Source organism: Symsagittifera roscoffensis, chromosome 9, assembly GCF_963678635.1.
Source record: "Symsagittifera roscoffensis chromosome 9, txSymRosc1.1, whole genome shotgun sequence".
NCBI classification, from domain to species: domain Eukaryota; kingdom Metazoa; phylum Xenacoelomorpha; order Acoela; family Convolutidae; genus Symsagittifera; species Symsagittifera roscoffensis.
In genome coordinates, this window is record NC_087070.1 from 2,267,990 (window position 1) to 2,283,835 (window position 15,846).

The following is a 15,846-nucleotide window of genomic DNA, read 5'->3' on the forward strand; positions in this document are numbered from 1 at the left end:
TTGTGAGAGTTTCGATTGGGCACAATTGTTCGTAACAGACCACAATTTGCGCAGACCACAATTCATAAAAGCAGCCGAATCCTAACGCTGAGTGGAGATTGAGTGGAGATTTAGGCTCTTTTTTCTCAACCTCCCCTCTCCCCTCCCCCTCCCGCTCTCCACTTTAACCCTCTTTTGCCAGTAATTGAGGATGTATTGAGATGTATAGACTAAGGAGTTGGTTGAAACTATCCGGCCGAAAATTTGACAGCGTGATAAACAGAAAGGTACACAAAAAGGTCGACGGAACTTTTTATATGCCCTCGTCAGCAATTTGCTGCCCACGCAACTTTATTTTTGTTATATTAAAGAAAATTGAGTAGCGTTACGACAATCTGCGTTTCATGAAACCAAACCAAATTTTTCATGAATGGAAACCAAAAACTTCATGAAATTCAGGGGCGGATTTAGGAGGGGCGAGGCGGACTCTTCCTCTCCCCGCTTCAGGGATTCGACCCTCTGCCGACCCAAAGGGTCCCCCTTTTGAACTATTTTGTGATATCCATTTTTGGCTGAGGGATCCCTAAATTTTTCTAAAGGCGCCTTTGGCGCCAATATATACTAATGTTAAGGGGGGACCGTGCGCCGAAAAAACGCGATTTTTTTGGTCAAAAATTTTTAAAAATTGCCTAAGAGCGCTTTTTCGGCCTTTTTTTCAATATTTTGCCTGCGGCGCACAAAATTTGGCCAAAGCAAGGTCTTTTTAGTAATTTGGGAGAGCTCAGAAAACCAATTTAGTTGACCTAATTAAAAAAAAAGGTCGACAACATTTTCGAAAAATTTTAAAAATCCCCCCCCTCGATAAAATCCTAGATCCGCCCCTGATGAAACTAAATCGAAAATTTCAGAATTTCAACTAAAGTTTTACATGAAACTCAACCAAAGTTTTCATAAACTTAATCAAAATTTAATTAAACGAAAACTTTCATCAAACGACCAAAAATTTTGTTTAAAATAGGTTTTTACCAAAATTTTAAAAAACTTTTTTTTCGTCGGTTTTTTATTTTCTCTGTAAATCAAAGACTTGTTTAATGACTAGCAGTGAATTCAGAGTCGGGTCCCTTTCTACGCTCTATAGAACAAGTTTTTGCGTGTCCGCTTTTGTGGGTATTCCATTCAAATCGGCTCACGTATCATTGCACCCAATGTTTTTTAAAATATTATGATTTGAATCAAAAAATCTTTTTTCAATTTAGAGCATTAAGAATTACAAACAAGAATATCTGACCAGTTAAAGCGCAGCTGTTTGAATGAGGCCAATATGATTGGTCACTATCAGCTGTGCCGTTTCGATTTGAAAAACTATTCAGTATTCATTTTTGTCTTGAATTGTCAGTTTGTTAAAACTGATTTAAAAAGTTAGTTCTGAAACTACAATAATTCAAAGGACATCAGTTATGAATGTCAATTGTATGGACTGGTTCGTGGTCCATAAGATGGGATTGCTAGTCTTCGTACTTTGGACGACATTTGGGGGCGGATGGAGTTTGGAGGAACCGTTTGACTTGGAATTTGGACCAGACGTCGGGGACAAGTTTCAGGACAAAGCAGATGGGTGTACTAGTGATCTAATGGGACTTGAAGGACCCTTGCGCTATGACAACTACACTATCGTTGGAGTCAAAGCTTGCCCGAATGTGTACATTGACCTTGTTGATGACGCGGGTGATACACACAACATCGAAATTGCGGATATTGACGGAGACACTGAAGACACCATACTGGACAGAATGTGCATGCCCTCAGTCGATGACGACGATAACATATGCGAATGGTACTTGCAGTACGACAGTACTTCCGACGCCTATGAAGCGGATTTTTCCGACTACGTCACTGGAAAACATGCCATCATCTTCACATACGAAAAAGCACACGAGTGGGATTACATCAGCTTCCTGCGAAAAAATGTGGACATCTACTTTGACGACCAGTGGACTACCGTTCTAGGAGGGGCGGACACCAAATACGTTAACCTGGTTGACAATATCTTTGTTCGTAACATTTCCAGCCAACATGACTTGGACATCATCAACTCCCGTATCGGCCAGGACTTCTCAGCTGACTATGGCGCTGTGATGACTTTCTACAAAGTCAAAGACTACTCTTTCCTGCTGAATTATCAAATCAGCGCTCAAGTCGTCATCGCTTGTGACCAAGCACAAAACACAACCAATCAGACAGTCCACGTCACTGACAACAAATGCTACATGATGACTCAATACCGGGATGTGAACTATATGGTCGAAGATGGTTCTAGCGCAGAAGCTTCGTTCGCTCTTGACAGTGGTTAGAAAATAAGTACCATAAATCCCAATCATACTTCTACACAATAGAAAATTTATATTTCCACAATAGCTTCTATTTCTTCATTTTATCTTGAGCTCAAACTTAAAAGTGCCATCAAGTTTGCATGATTTCTATAAAAAGGTATTCAAAATTGATTTAGGTTAAAAAAAGCATTACGAGGCCGAACTGTGCACTGGGTAGGCTCACAATTTGGTTTCTGTAGGTCACTAGATTCCAGGGATAAGTCTTTAATCAATTTCCAATTGGATTCCAATTAAAAAACTCCATGATGGATTACTTTTCCAAAACTTCTATGGATTCAGCACACAAATAGCTGTTATGTAAATTTTGTCGGTTTGTTTGTCGGTAAATTTTGTCGACACATGAATTTTTTATTTTGGTCAAAATAACGTTATTTTGACAAAAATTGGAAGTTCGTTAGTTTGCGTCGCTGACATAGCCAACCAAATTAATCAACTCAGCATTAAAATTGCATAGATTGAAAATAGATTGAAATTAGGTTATCTTGATATTTGACGATGTTTTGTTTGTTTTCAGGCAACGTACAACTGCCATTTGATGGAACCAAAAAAGCCCAAAAGTGGGAGACTACAAGCAACGTCGGAGTTCCAGGACTGTGGATCTTTGAATTCAACCAGGGATACGAGGCGCCTTTTGTTCTCATCCCCCCACACCTGGTATCCTTTTGCCATGGAGCCTACTTCATGCCTTCGTCTCTTCCACTCTACTCAGGTGGGGATAACTCGGTTGATGAGGTGGTCATTCAATGCACGGGCTTCTTCCACAACAGCGACTTCACCCTCGACGTCAAGTTGATTGGCAGCTCATTCAACAAGACAATCCAGGCCTCATTTGACTACAGCAGAACCATAGTGATCATACCTGTGCCGGTGTTTTGGGGCGCGAACGAGGTGGTCCAGGTAAGCATGGACGTAGACAATGTGGAGAGAAAGATAGACGCTACACTCTCCTTCCACGATGAGCTGGTTGATGGTTTGCTGCAGATCGAGTATCTGAGTGCCACCCGAGTCAATGTCTCGTGGCCAAATGCGAACATCAACGAATCCACGACTCTCGTCATTAACCAGTTTTCGTACAACGGTATGTTCCAACAAATGTAATATTTGCTTCATTATTCATTTTGCTTTTGTTAAAAAATATTAAAGTACTGACATAGAAGAATTCTGATTTTCTTTGCTTGTTTCAGGATCCCAGATAGGATACGAGTCGCTAGATGATGCCGATGAAAGTCTGGAGGCCGGGAACACTAGCATCATATACGAGTTCGATACCGATGTTGCTTTGGTCCGATTCGAGTTGGATTCATACCAAGGTTCGTCTATTAAAAAAACTCTTCGTTCAAAAACCTTTTTTGTTGAGCCGTTGTTTTTTCTAAAAAAAATTATTGACAAACTAGTTATTCTCTAGCCCGAGTCGAGATTTTCCACCTAATTTGAAGCAAGATTTGAGCGGTTTGAGCGGGTTTTGAGCGGTTTATCTAGAAAAACCGCTCAAAAACCGTTCAAATCTTGCGCGGTTTTTGAGCGTTTTTTTTTAGATAAACCATTCAAAAACCGTTCAAACCGCTCATTTTGAAGCAAAATTCATACTTTTGAGGCAAGATTTCATATTTTTTTTGGTAGTGAGTTTCTCGAAAACTCTTTCATAAAAATTTATAGGTAGAGGCTGATTTAGATGGAGGGACTCAACAAGCACTCCCCCCCCCCCCGCAGTGAGATTCCATGGATAATAATCGATTATAATCGATTTTTGTGGTCAAAAATGTTGGTATTATAATCGATTAAAATTATACTGTGGGACCACACAATCGATTATAATCCATAGCATTTCACTATTTTTAGGAGAAATTAATCAATTTTAATCCATTTAAAACCCATTATAATGGAATAAAAAGGATTGAAAACTTTTCGATTTTTCTCCGTATCCCTTACAGTTTAAACCCAGGTTTTCTGAAGTTTGACGCCCAAAAAATTACGCCCATCCGCACACCTACCTCCTCCCCCCACCTACCCACCCTACCTACGCTAACCCTCACATCTCATCACCACTTATATCTTCACCCACCCCTCTCACCTACGCATCCACCTAGTCCCCAACCTCCTAGTTCCACCATCCCACGCTGTTAACCATGATTTTCTTCAAGTGTAGCGTTTCAAAAAAAAAGATGAAATGAATTTATTTCTTGTAGCAACGAGCTCAAAACCTCATTTGGCAAGCAATTTGAAACTAAGAACTGAATCTTAAAAAATAACTTAACTAAAAAATGATCAAGCATGCTACACATTGACCAAAAAACTAAAAAAGATGTTTATTTATGAAAAAAATTGAACTATACACATGACGTATCGAAATAACCATTATCGGTTTCATGTCTACCAGCGCAACATAATGGTTTTGACGATTCTTAATGCTACCACTTTTACCGTTGACGCTTAAAGAAGCGAGACAAGCGCTGAGGGCTGTTTCATAGTGGAGCGATTCTCCAAGTAAAATTCGTTGTTAGTGTGGGGAAACACCAGGACATCGTTCTGTTGGCTAAAGTGTTTCATGAAAAAGGTTTCTGTTTTCTGTTGTTGCTTGTTACTGGTTCTGCTTCATCAGCAACATGCCGACTTTTCGTTTGGTATCGTTTCCAGTAACGTCCCATTAGGGGATTTTGATTGCCGTTTCCATAGCCAAGCTTTTTGGGGTCTCGATATCCCGTTCATGCTAACGAAGATTTGGCAGTGCGGTCGCATTGTACCTCTTCTCTCGTTCTCAAATACCTCCCGATTACTGTTGCGTCGTTCATTGGTTGAAGTTCTCTGTTTGCAAGATCCTTCATGTCTCGCTTTGTTTTTCACTGATAGGTGTTTCTTACAGATTGGACAAAGTACTCTGCGTCCCCCTTTACATATTTTGTGGTGATTAGTTAATGTCGCTTCCTCCGGGAATGTGTTCCGTGCCCACTGGGCGATAGTCTAGCGTCTCTTTTTGATGTGAAATTCTCTGGTGGTTAGTTCAGCTGCCCTTCAAAGAGCAGACTGCAGAGCAGCCCTCTCATCAGCATGGCTAACCTCACTTGTGTTCTTCTTTTATCTTCTCCCTTTTGGACATGTTGGGTTTCTCTTCTCCCAGATGCCAGTTGCACGTCTCCTTCCAACTGGAAAGGAATTTCGTGCGTTTCTTAGCCACCCCTTTCCATTTCTTTGTACCTTTCGATAAATATTTCTATCTTCCGTCTTCTCCCTTATAGTATAGTGTTTCCACACGACGCTTCTACATCTGTCTCTTTTCTTTCGCAAAATCCCAATGCTACTTTCTTTATAATCTTTTTGTCCGCCATTCCAGGCCTTTTATCTCAATCTTAATCCTCATTGATTCCATTTGAAGTTTTTGCCGAATTTCAACGCTGTTAATTTTCTCCTCTTGCATCCGAAGCAATTGCGGGGGTTTCCAGAGTTCCATACGTAATTATATGCTCGGTCTGCGACAATCTGGAGCTTACTAATGTCGTTGGCGGCCAGAGTCTCAAAACGCAGTCGAACAGCATGGTCGGTTCGACTACTGTATGAACTATGAGTGCTTGAGTCCGCTTTGAGAGGCTTGATTTCTAGAGCTTATATTTCACCATGCTCCAGGCTAAATATCCTCATTTGACCTTCTGGCATTGGTCCTAATGCTTGTTAATTCCTGTTCACGCATTAGTGTACTTTGAACGCTAGTTGCTGCGAAGGAAATGAACTCTACCTTCCCTTCATGGCATCATCGTTTCTTTGAAGCTTTCTTTTCCGCTGTCATTTTATTTGGCTCTCTCAATGAGGGCGGAGTCATCGGCGACCAAGGAGTCCTCTAAATTGAAGCTTCGGAATGCTCATCCAAAGTCTTTGGGAGGGATGCTGCTCCCTAGTGTCAAATCCCAGTTATAACCGCTTTCCAGGCCTCTCTCCTGAGCGGCAAGTTTACTGGCCTTTCGGTTTTACCTCCTCATTTACTGCAAGTGGTACACATTGAAGAGGATAGGCGATCTTGCACAGCCTTCTCTCACTTCCCTTGCGGGTGGCCAGCTATTGATGAGGCCTTGTCGACCTTCGACCTTTTACTCTAAAGTGTCTTCCTTTATGTGGGCCTTTGAATTAGAACATGTTCCGGTAAACCTAGTTGGCTCAGCAGTCCATATCAAAAAATTCTTTTGTTTGGGGGCAGGCATTTTATTTTTAGAAGTATAGCCCTCGGTTGACCTAATTCTCATCCCGCAATGTATTCGTAGACCCGGCGCAATTTTTCCTCTTTTTTGATGCGTCTAGTCGGTGATGGATCGGCTTCCCTGAACCCGATTTCTTTTTCATCCGTTGTTTCTTTGGGTTTGGTCCACTCTCGCAGCCTCGTCTCCAGACTCGTGCAATCGACCTTTTGGCCATTTCAAACAGGCACACACCTGTATAGCCCTTTGTGTCATCCCTCGGGCCTTTCTACTTTTTTTTGTCTCCAAATACTTGAGAGATCCGCTTTTGGAGTTCATGCATGCATTTGATTTTTTATGGCTTTTTGCCCACATATCTAAACCTCAGCTTCCATGCACTGTTTTATTGCTTCGGTCCAAGTGTCGAGTCTCCATGATTGCTTCTTGATAGGTACCTGGTTTTTCTCCTGGTGTTGAGGTCTCTCCATTGTTCCCATTATTTCATTCAATTACGAAATTTTGGAGTTGTATGTTGATATTTTTCGAGGCTGTTCTTTAGTATCTTTTGCCACAGTGTGATCTCTCACGTTGTCGGCCCCTACTAAACGGACATGCTTAAACCCGCATCTTTTTTCTTTCTGTTTAGTCAGAGAGCCGTCTGTCTCGTGCCAAAGTTTCAACTTCGGGTTCTTCAATGTATCTCCGTTGTTCTGGCTGAGAACGAGCTTATCCAAGTGAGCAGTGTGCACAGCCTTACTCTATCATGTCTCTACCTGCAATAAGCACTCTGCCCATTTCAAACTAGCCGGCCACCTCATCTCTGCTCGTGGCATTTTTGTACCGACAGTGGAGTTGGAATCTCCGCCATTTACCAGTAGATTGTTTGGCAACATAATTTCTGCCAGTTTCTCCCTTTACTCAGTGAAATCCCGAGTATGTGTTTTGCACACTGGTGGGTACGCTGCAACAAATCTCACCACGTTGACCTTCCCTGCCGTGTTTCTCCTTCCGCACTCCAATCAACCGTCACAGAGCAACAAGCCTTTTTCCCTCGTGCATCAGCACGCCATATTAGTCATAAACTTTGATCCCGTTGAATCCCTTGGTTGTTTCTTGTATTCAGTAAACTGAATTACCTCAGCTGAGCTTTTGGCAACCATCCGTAGAACTTCGCAGAATCTGCTCCAGTTGTTAATGCCACTCGCGCTCAGGTTGTCGGGTTCTTCCTTTTTCCCATCCGTTTTGCCCATTCCTTCCATTTTTTTGTCTTATTTCAATTTTTGAGCAGTCGCTTTTTTCTAAATTTGTCACTTCTTCAGTTTTGCTGTTTCATCAGGACGAAATTCCTTGGTTGACACTCTCATCCTCCTACAGCGCATTGCTCTGAAAGGTGTCCCATAGGTCTACTATGTCGACCGACATGCATTTTCATGGATTTACTTTTTGTTCCCATTCCTTTTAACAGATATCTCTTTCCAAGATCTATTGACCTCGAACACCGAGCACTTCCATGGTGCTGAATGCTTCTGCACTTCGTGGCAACCATTCTCCCTTGTCAGTGCTTTCGCATAGCGCCTCTGCTTGCGGGTTTTTGCCTGTATTTTCTTCCATGGTCTGCTACTTTTTGGGTGATTTCATGATGAGAGGAGGTTCGACTTTTCTTCATTGGTGGGCTCTTCTCCCCCAGATTTTGATTTTGATTGCCGTGTGCGTCTTCACCTGTCTTTGCTTCTCCCAAAACAAAACTACACAAATTCCGACTGCTGTTTCAGTTTTTTCTGTTACTCTTGCTCGAATGCTGCCGCTGCATCATTAGACTGTTTTCGGGTAGTTTTTCTTCCAACGAAGTCGATAGATTTCTATAGTATAGCATGAAACTGCAGATGTTTCAATCAGTAGTATGATTGTTAGAAAAACCTTATGTTTTCTAATGAGTACAGTTAGTCTTGTTCGCATGAGATTTCGCAAAAAGATTGATTCACATCAAGATTAGATTCTCTACAGCAAAACCACCCAATTTGGATATAAAAACAGCCTTGTTTGTTAATTTTTAAAGCAATGTTTCGAGCAAATGGATTGCCTTCATTATTTTTTTTGTGCTGGAATTCCAAAAAAAAATTCCGAAAAAAATAGCGTGAGCGGTATCCTAGTGGAATAACTCTTGCCGATTCTAGACGAACAACACGTTTATTGCATGTTGCTTTTTTGCAAAATGAGATTTTTAACCTTCTTGTGCAAATTGAACATCGAATGGACCTAGACTTTTTGTTTCTTCAAAGCTTTACAAAATTTTTTTTTCTCAATAACTCGATATAATTTTGACTTTTCTTAAGTTATATTCAGTTATGCTTCGCATGTGAAGGCCAGTCGAACAAAACAGTTTAGTTCTCTCACTGTAAAGTTTCAAAATGTCAATGCTTTCGGTGTGTCTTCTGACGTGTCCTAATCGGATGCCTCTGTTCTGTGTCCTCTATTTCATCAATGACCTAATGTAGTATCTATTAGTGTCGTCGTTTTCAATTGCTGCGTTTACCCAAGGAGAATTGTGCTTGCAAGAACTTTTGTAAATCCGGCCAATATATATTACACTTCTGGGCAGAATCAGCAACTCCATAGATTTTTTCATAATGCAGACACATCATGTCATACCCCACACATATTGCTGCTAGCACTTTTGTGTTGATCGAAGTAAGAGAATCAATAAAATCATTGTAACTATTTGTATAACGAGTTTTTGGCAATTTTTTTTGTAGCATTCCGAGTTATTTTTAGAAGTTCTTGAAGACTTTCGAAATTATACGAAGACCTTCATTGTAATCAATTTAGTCAAGATCGAACTAGATATCTTCAAAGATTGAAAAAAGAGGTAAATCGTCTTATGGTGACACAACTTCTCAGGCGGGCAACCGCAAAATTTCGGCCAGCCGATCGCTTTAGTTTCAATCTTCAAAAAATGTTTTTGTTTTTTTTTGAAGAGGAAGCTGCTTCTATTTTCACAGTTCCAGGTACTCACATCCACTACATATACATATCGATAGTCATTTAACAGTGGTAATTTTAATTCACCAGTCACAGTAGTTTCCTAAAAAACACTGTGTTGTTTTCGTTTCTAGTAATTAATTCTGTTACTAAGACCCGATACCACACTCGCATTTCTTTTTCACATATCTCAACGATGAACTCGTCTTCGTTTGTTTTCACACGGCTTCCTCATTGATCTATTTCGGTATAAAAAAATTGAGCTATTTTTATTTTAAACAGCCACAAATCTTTCTTCGTTAATTTTTGTTTTTCTTGAAAGAATTATAAATTGGATAAAGTTTTGGTCCATTTTGGCGATAATAGCGAACAGAAAAACCATAGATACTTGCTTGATGAGTAGTTTTTTTAATCTTTGAATGGAATTAAGACTTGATGGTTAGTCTCCATGATCAGAAAATTTTAGAACTAATCATCAACTTTGCACGAAACATTTCGCTGCTCTCAAATTATAAATTTTATACCTGACAAAAAATTTTTTTTTAAACTTTACTGGCTTTCACTATAGGTCAATCATTGTAAAGCAGTAAAATATGTAGCCTCCCGAGATCGACAACCATTATTCGGATATATTAGAATTGTTTTCATAGGTATAAAAAGCTGCCTGTGAAAGTAAACGCATGTAAACGCAGCAGTAAACGCTTTTTTGAATGGTTAAACTCCGTTGCCGATTGATTTGTTCAAACTTTGAAACCAAACAACATGTTTAGTTAATAACTCCACGTCTGAGTGACAGTATTCTATGAAATCCTTGAAAAATATACATATTTTTTTAAACTGCTGATAATTATGTCGCTTTTGATCGTGCCACTTAGAAAATTCTTAACAGTTGGTTGTTTTTCATGATGGCTACCCCAAAAGCATTCAGAGGTAAATTGCCCTTTTACCCGTGATGCTTGGTAAAAACAACATGATGCGCTTCCTGGGCAAACTTTGCTTCTATTGTGGATGACAATTGATTAAAACGATCGCAGTCTTCGGATTACCAGGAAAACTGTGGCCAAAAGTTCTGTCGAAAATGGCAGTCTGTTGACTTTTACCTGAATTTATTTTTTCTTGATCAATTGACAATCTGAAAGCTAGGTACTGAAAAAAAAATTACTTTCTTATGTCAGTAAGCGCGAAATTTTTTGATTGTTTACGAAGGGCAACAGGAACGAAGAAAAAGAAGTCAATAAACCTCTAATATTCGACATCGTAGTAGAAATATCTTGATTGTCCATTGAAACAACCTTTGGAATGCCATGTTTTTTTTTATATAACCATTCAAGAATAGGCAAAATCGAGTCCGCTTCCAAGTTTTCAAGCTATTCGCACTCTTTCACACGTTCATGATCACCAAAAAAATATAAAGAGAAATAGGATAAGCAATCAAAAACTCTTAAAAACAACCTCTCGATCACACAATTTTTGTTTTGGAAATAAAAATGCTTTTAGAGGCTGACTGGTGTTTAAGGCGCGAATCAAAATGATACGAATCAAATTGACCGCTTCCATTTCTAAATTCAGCTTGTCTGCACAATATGCATTTGCTGGCTTGGCATTATCATTTAAGCTGAGTTGTTGAAATATTTTTATGAAAAGCAGAACAGTACACGCAAGTCTAAATAGGTTTTTTATTGTTATTATTAAATTCACATTTCCTACTGTATCCTGAGCATACAACAAATCTATATGTTTTTGTTGACCACCGTTGAAACACAGTAAGACAAGAGTCATAAGCTTTAGTTAATTCACAGAATATAGTTTATTTTGAGCAAACCGACATTTGACAGTTTTTCAAGGTAATCAAAGGTCCATTATGCTCCAGAGATTGCCGTGCAATTTTTTGTTGAATTTTTTAAATGTTTTTATTTGTTTTTGTGTGACAGCTTGCAAGGGCTGATTGGTGCTTTGGACAAAATTGATTTTCGTTTTCGAGCTCCACAAAGTGCTTCCAAGCTGCGTTCTTGTCCAATTGTAAGTGCAGCAGTTGGGCAATTATCGTCATCGTATCAATTTGTTGCAAGAGTGCAGATTTTGATGCGTAAAAATGAGAAGGTCAGAACAGTGCGGGTTTTTTCCAACAATATCTTTAACCGCCCCATTGTGGGGAGAGATACAGATAAAATAATTAAACAGGTACTGCTGACACCCAAACACAAACATTTGGTGGAATTAAGTAATCAATTGAAGTTTCTTAGCACTAAATGATATTGAAAGAATATATGGTTAGTAAAACTTAAGCTGGGTCATAAAGAACAACCCTTACACTAAATAAAAATTTTCCAAGTTTAATTGCAGTTCTTTTATCAGCAACGACAAAAATACTTTATCCTTTAGGTTTGTCTACCTGTGATTCCAAAGTCGAAAAGGTCGCATCTTAGTATCTACTAACAGCTTGATGGGTGGCTTTTTAGAAACTACATAAAACTCCGGCGATTTGTAGGAAAAACCAGTACCAGCAGTGGCGCATTGCTGAGGATAAAATACGACCTTTTCCTTTTCCTAAATGCATGAAAGCATTACATCCATTATTTTTAGAGTTGTTTTATGCATCAGTGAGATTGGCCTTAGTGGTATTTTGTTAAACTTAACTTCTTTGGCGGTTTAGATGTCAGACACAAAACATCGAAACATACATGAGAAAATATCACTTGATGTTTAAATTGAGAATGTGTAATAGGTCGTTAGTGTACATCGACTGAGATGTATCTCATGCGAAAAGAAACCGTTATCATCTTGAACATCTCACAATCAGTTCGGCGGTTGTTCAGCATCTACAGTTCAGTCAGGGCGTCGAATACTTAGGACGTCAAACGGGTCCTTTTTCGTTAACGTTTGACGTCCTTGTACGTCAAACGAAACCTTGTTCATATTTGTTTTGTTTCGAAGTGATGCCGCCGAATTGTAAACCAGAAATCTGGAAGATTGCTGGTTAATCAGAGTTGCTAGCCGCTAGCGTGCGTCCGATTGTTTCTCGCAGCTCCGTGTCCGCGGGCCCTTACGATGCCTGATGGACTTAACCAGTTAAAGCCGACATTGTCAAAATTGCAAGGCTCATTTGATTGACTCGCAACCAATCTCAAGTTGTGTCTTCTTGAATGTAGACAAACACAATACAACCATACGTAGAGATATACACTACATACCATGAAGCGTCCCCATTTGATTTTTCAAATTGTTCATGGCTGAAATTCTCATGCTATTTGATTCGTATTCCAATGTCGCCTGTTATCGTTGTTGTTTTAAAGTGTATTATGACCAATTGCTAACTTTAGTTTGTTGCTGAGAATTGGTTTCTCCTCTGAAGCGTTTACTATAGACTTAAACAATTGTTGTAATCTATAACTAACAGACCTAATTACCAAAGTACAAGTTAACTTTTTGGAAATAAGAAAATTGAAAAAATTCTGCTGATCACTAGATTCTCTACCTTTATTTCAGTGAGTTTTGCATAAAAGTGTTTTTACTCAATATTTTTCTGTCAACTATCAGACAGTTGATGAAAGCTGCCATTGGAAGACTACAAAAGGTTATTGCCTCTTTCGAGAGAAACGATAACCCTTTGTTTGAAAACTGCCTTGGTCATATTTCTATCTCAAACAGCTGATTGTTTCTGCTGCAGGTGTGGGACAAGACTAGAACACACTTTCCAAAATGCACCAAAAAGGATTACACCAGAAATTGTTCATCAAAAATGGGAAACTTTTTTTAATGATTAACTCACAATATTTGGTGCAGCCTGTCCGTGACATCAACAACTACCACCTATGTGTGACCGCCCTCCTCTTCGCTGTCAGTTCGATAAGAACTTTCCTTGACCTCCACGCCATCAGATACAGGTCAACCGGCCTGACTTCTATCAAACCTTGCTCGTTGTTCCTTTTATCACTAAAGTAAGAGGCTCACAATGGACAATCCATTTGAGAAGAAAAATAGGTCAGCCGAACAAAATCGTTCAACCGGTCAGCTGCGCCATATGTCAACTACTGGGAAAACTTTATTTTCCCGAGACTGAGTGAAAGCATCCAACTTGTCTACCCCTGCCTCTGGGTCGACCTCTTTTTCTTATGATCTGGACTGTCACCGCCTCTTTGTACTCCAAAAGTCTTGACGATTGAGAAGATGCTAGCGACTAGCGTGCTCTCGAATTGTCCTCGCTGCTCCAAGTCCGCGTGCCCTAAAAAGTCTAAATGGAGTGTCCCATAGAAAGCCGTCATTGCCGAAAACTCATTGCCGAGAAAGCCGTCATTGGCTAAGAATCTTTTGATTGACACATAACCAATATCCTGTTGAGTCCATCTTGATTAGTTTCAGGTACACATACACAATGTAACCAAAGTTTTGATGTCAAAACAGGTAAAACGCCCATTGGTACGCTCAAGATGTCATGAAGAGTCCGCGTTCGATTGTTTCAATTCTTCCACTGCTGAGAATCTCAGACTCTTTGATTCGTATTCCAGTCTCGCCTGTTACCGCTGTTTTTTTAAATGTTTTTCGACTAATCGTTAATTTTCGTTCATGCTTTTCCTTGCTGGGAATCCGTTTCTCATCTGAATTTTGTCCTAAGAATCAAACACTCGAGGTATTTTAAGCTTAAAAAATAGACAGCAGACTTTTTCAAAAAAGAGAGTTAGAAAAACTCTCCCAACACCCTTGAACTGAATTAAGTTACCAAAATCTGTAACTGTCAGCCAATTTGTTATGAATAAAACTTTATAAAATATCATTGTCACAATCTTCAAAATGAACTAAATGGCAATCGCACATGAAGAAGTCTGCCGATCGACGAATTGTCATTTTGTCTGTGGAGATCATTTGTCGCGAGTCAAAGAGCTAAGAACTTCACAGCAAGGGTTTTTATGTTTTTTTTTATTCATATTGTGATTCTTTGAATTCGCAAATGACAAGTCCTTAAGGATATTGCTCTATGTCAACCGGATACAATTAATTCTCCAGAGCTAAACGTATGTAAAGTTTGCCCTGAGATCAACTCAACTTCAAATTGTAAGAATTACTGTTTGAAATTCTTGCAATTTTTGGTTTATTGTTCCAGATTCGTCTTTCCTTTTCATACCAGTTTTATTTGCGTCCCTGTTTCAGCGCCCCGACAATTATTAACTCCTTCGTTCAAACTGTGTATGCTTTAAATCAAGTTTTTAAAAGTTTAATAATTTTCAAGAAGAGTTTGTATGTTCTAGACCATTTGTTCTGATAGTTGAAAACAAAAATCCTTTTGTTACTGTTTCTCTCATTTTAGGGATACGTAACGCCTCCTATAAGATTTGAACATTAATGCCATTAAAGACTCAAGGGCTCTCTCTCCTAATGCTGTTTGGAATGATGAAAGAGTTTGTTTGTCCGAAGATGCAAGTAATAACAGTCAAGTTTGAGAAATTAGTTTCAACAATGCAAGGAAAGAAAAAACATTTATTCGTTGCATAAGTTTGTTCACAAACTGTAAAAGCAAGTGCTATTTGAACTTGTTCATGAACAAGCTTGCAATGTGCTACAGTAGCCTTCGCAAAATGTAAATAGTTTTGTGCAATTCTTAAAGCAAACGCCAATATTTTTTTACTGGAAAAGGAAAGAAGATAGCTATGTTATTCTCCACAAAAAAAAAACAAATATAAACACATCGACCAACAAACTGCCAGTGAATAGGGTTTAAATAGACCAATCACAAGTTATCATTTCTATATTTTTTCTTTTTGGTAAAAAAAATTTTCGTTGCTTTAAATTGTCTTCGAAGTGTTAATATTTTGTTTGATATATTTCTTGACTATGCGGTGGCAGAAGAATTTTCTACACAATCAAAAATCTGTTCAAAAAATGTCAAAACAGTTGCTATATGGAGAAGTGTGTAGAAAAAGGTTTAACAAAAACAGAACGGTAATGCAAAGTGTTAAGCTAACTGTGACATTGTTTCTTGGACACTTTTTTTGATAGAAAAAACGGCAACAGAATATTTTGTGCTTTTTGGAAAAATAATTTTTTTTCCTAATAAAGAGGATATTTTAATCGACACCAATCTTAGTCAATTAGGGCACTTGATTTAAATTGACCAATCACAAGCCAGGATTTATATTCTTTCTCTCTTTGTGAGACAAATTTTGAACACTTCTTTAACCTGTTCACATTTTGTGAACAGAACTTTCAACCGCTCAGAGGAAAAACAACTTTCTCAAAGTTGATCAAATGTGTTTACGAAAAACGAATCCAATTTTTGTCCACGAAATAATTAAGCATTGCATATAAAGTTCACAAGCTGCTATTGGTTTTGTTGACGCAAAAAT

At 38.8% G+C, this 15,846-nt stretch overlaps 1 protein-coding gene across 1 annotated transcript in view; it reads left to right on the plus strand.

Annotated features, from left to right (window-relative positions):
• Positions 1-1,332: 1,332 nt before the first annotated feature.
• Positions 1,333-15,846, plus strand: part of LOC134854430 (uncharacterized) — a 30,680-nt gene continuing 16,166 nt past the window's right edge. Inside the window, exons 1-3 of the mRNA XM_063870677.1 lie at positions 1,333-2,325; positions 2,884-3,447; positions 3,554-3,680. Coding sequence (XP_063726747.1) covers positions 1,437-2,325; positions 2,884-3,447; positions 3,554-3,680 — 1,580 coding nt within the window. The 5' untranslated portion in view covers positions 1,333-1,436. The remainder of the gene's footprint in view (positions 2,326-2,883; positions 3,448-3,553; positions 3,681-15,846) is intronic.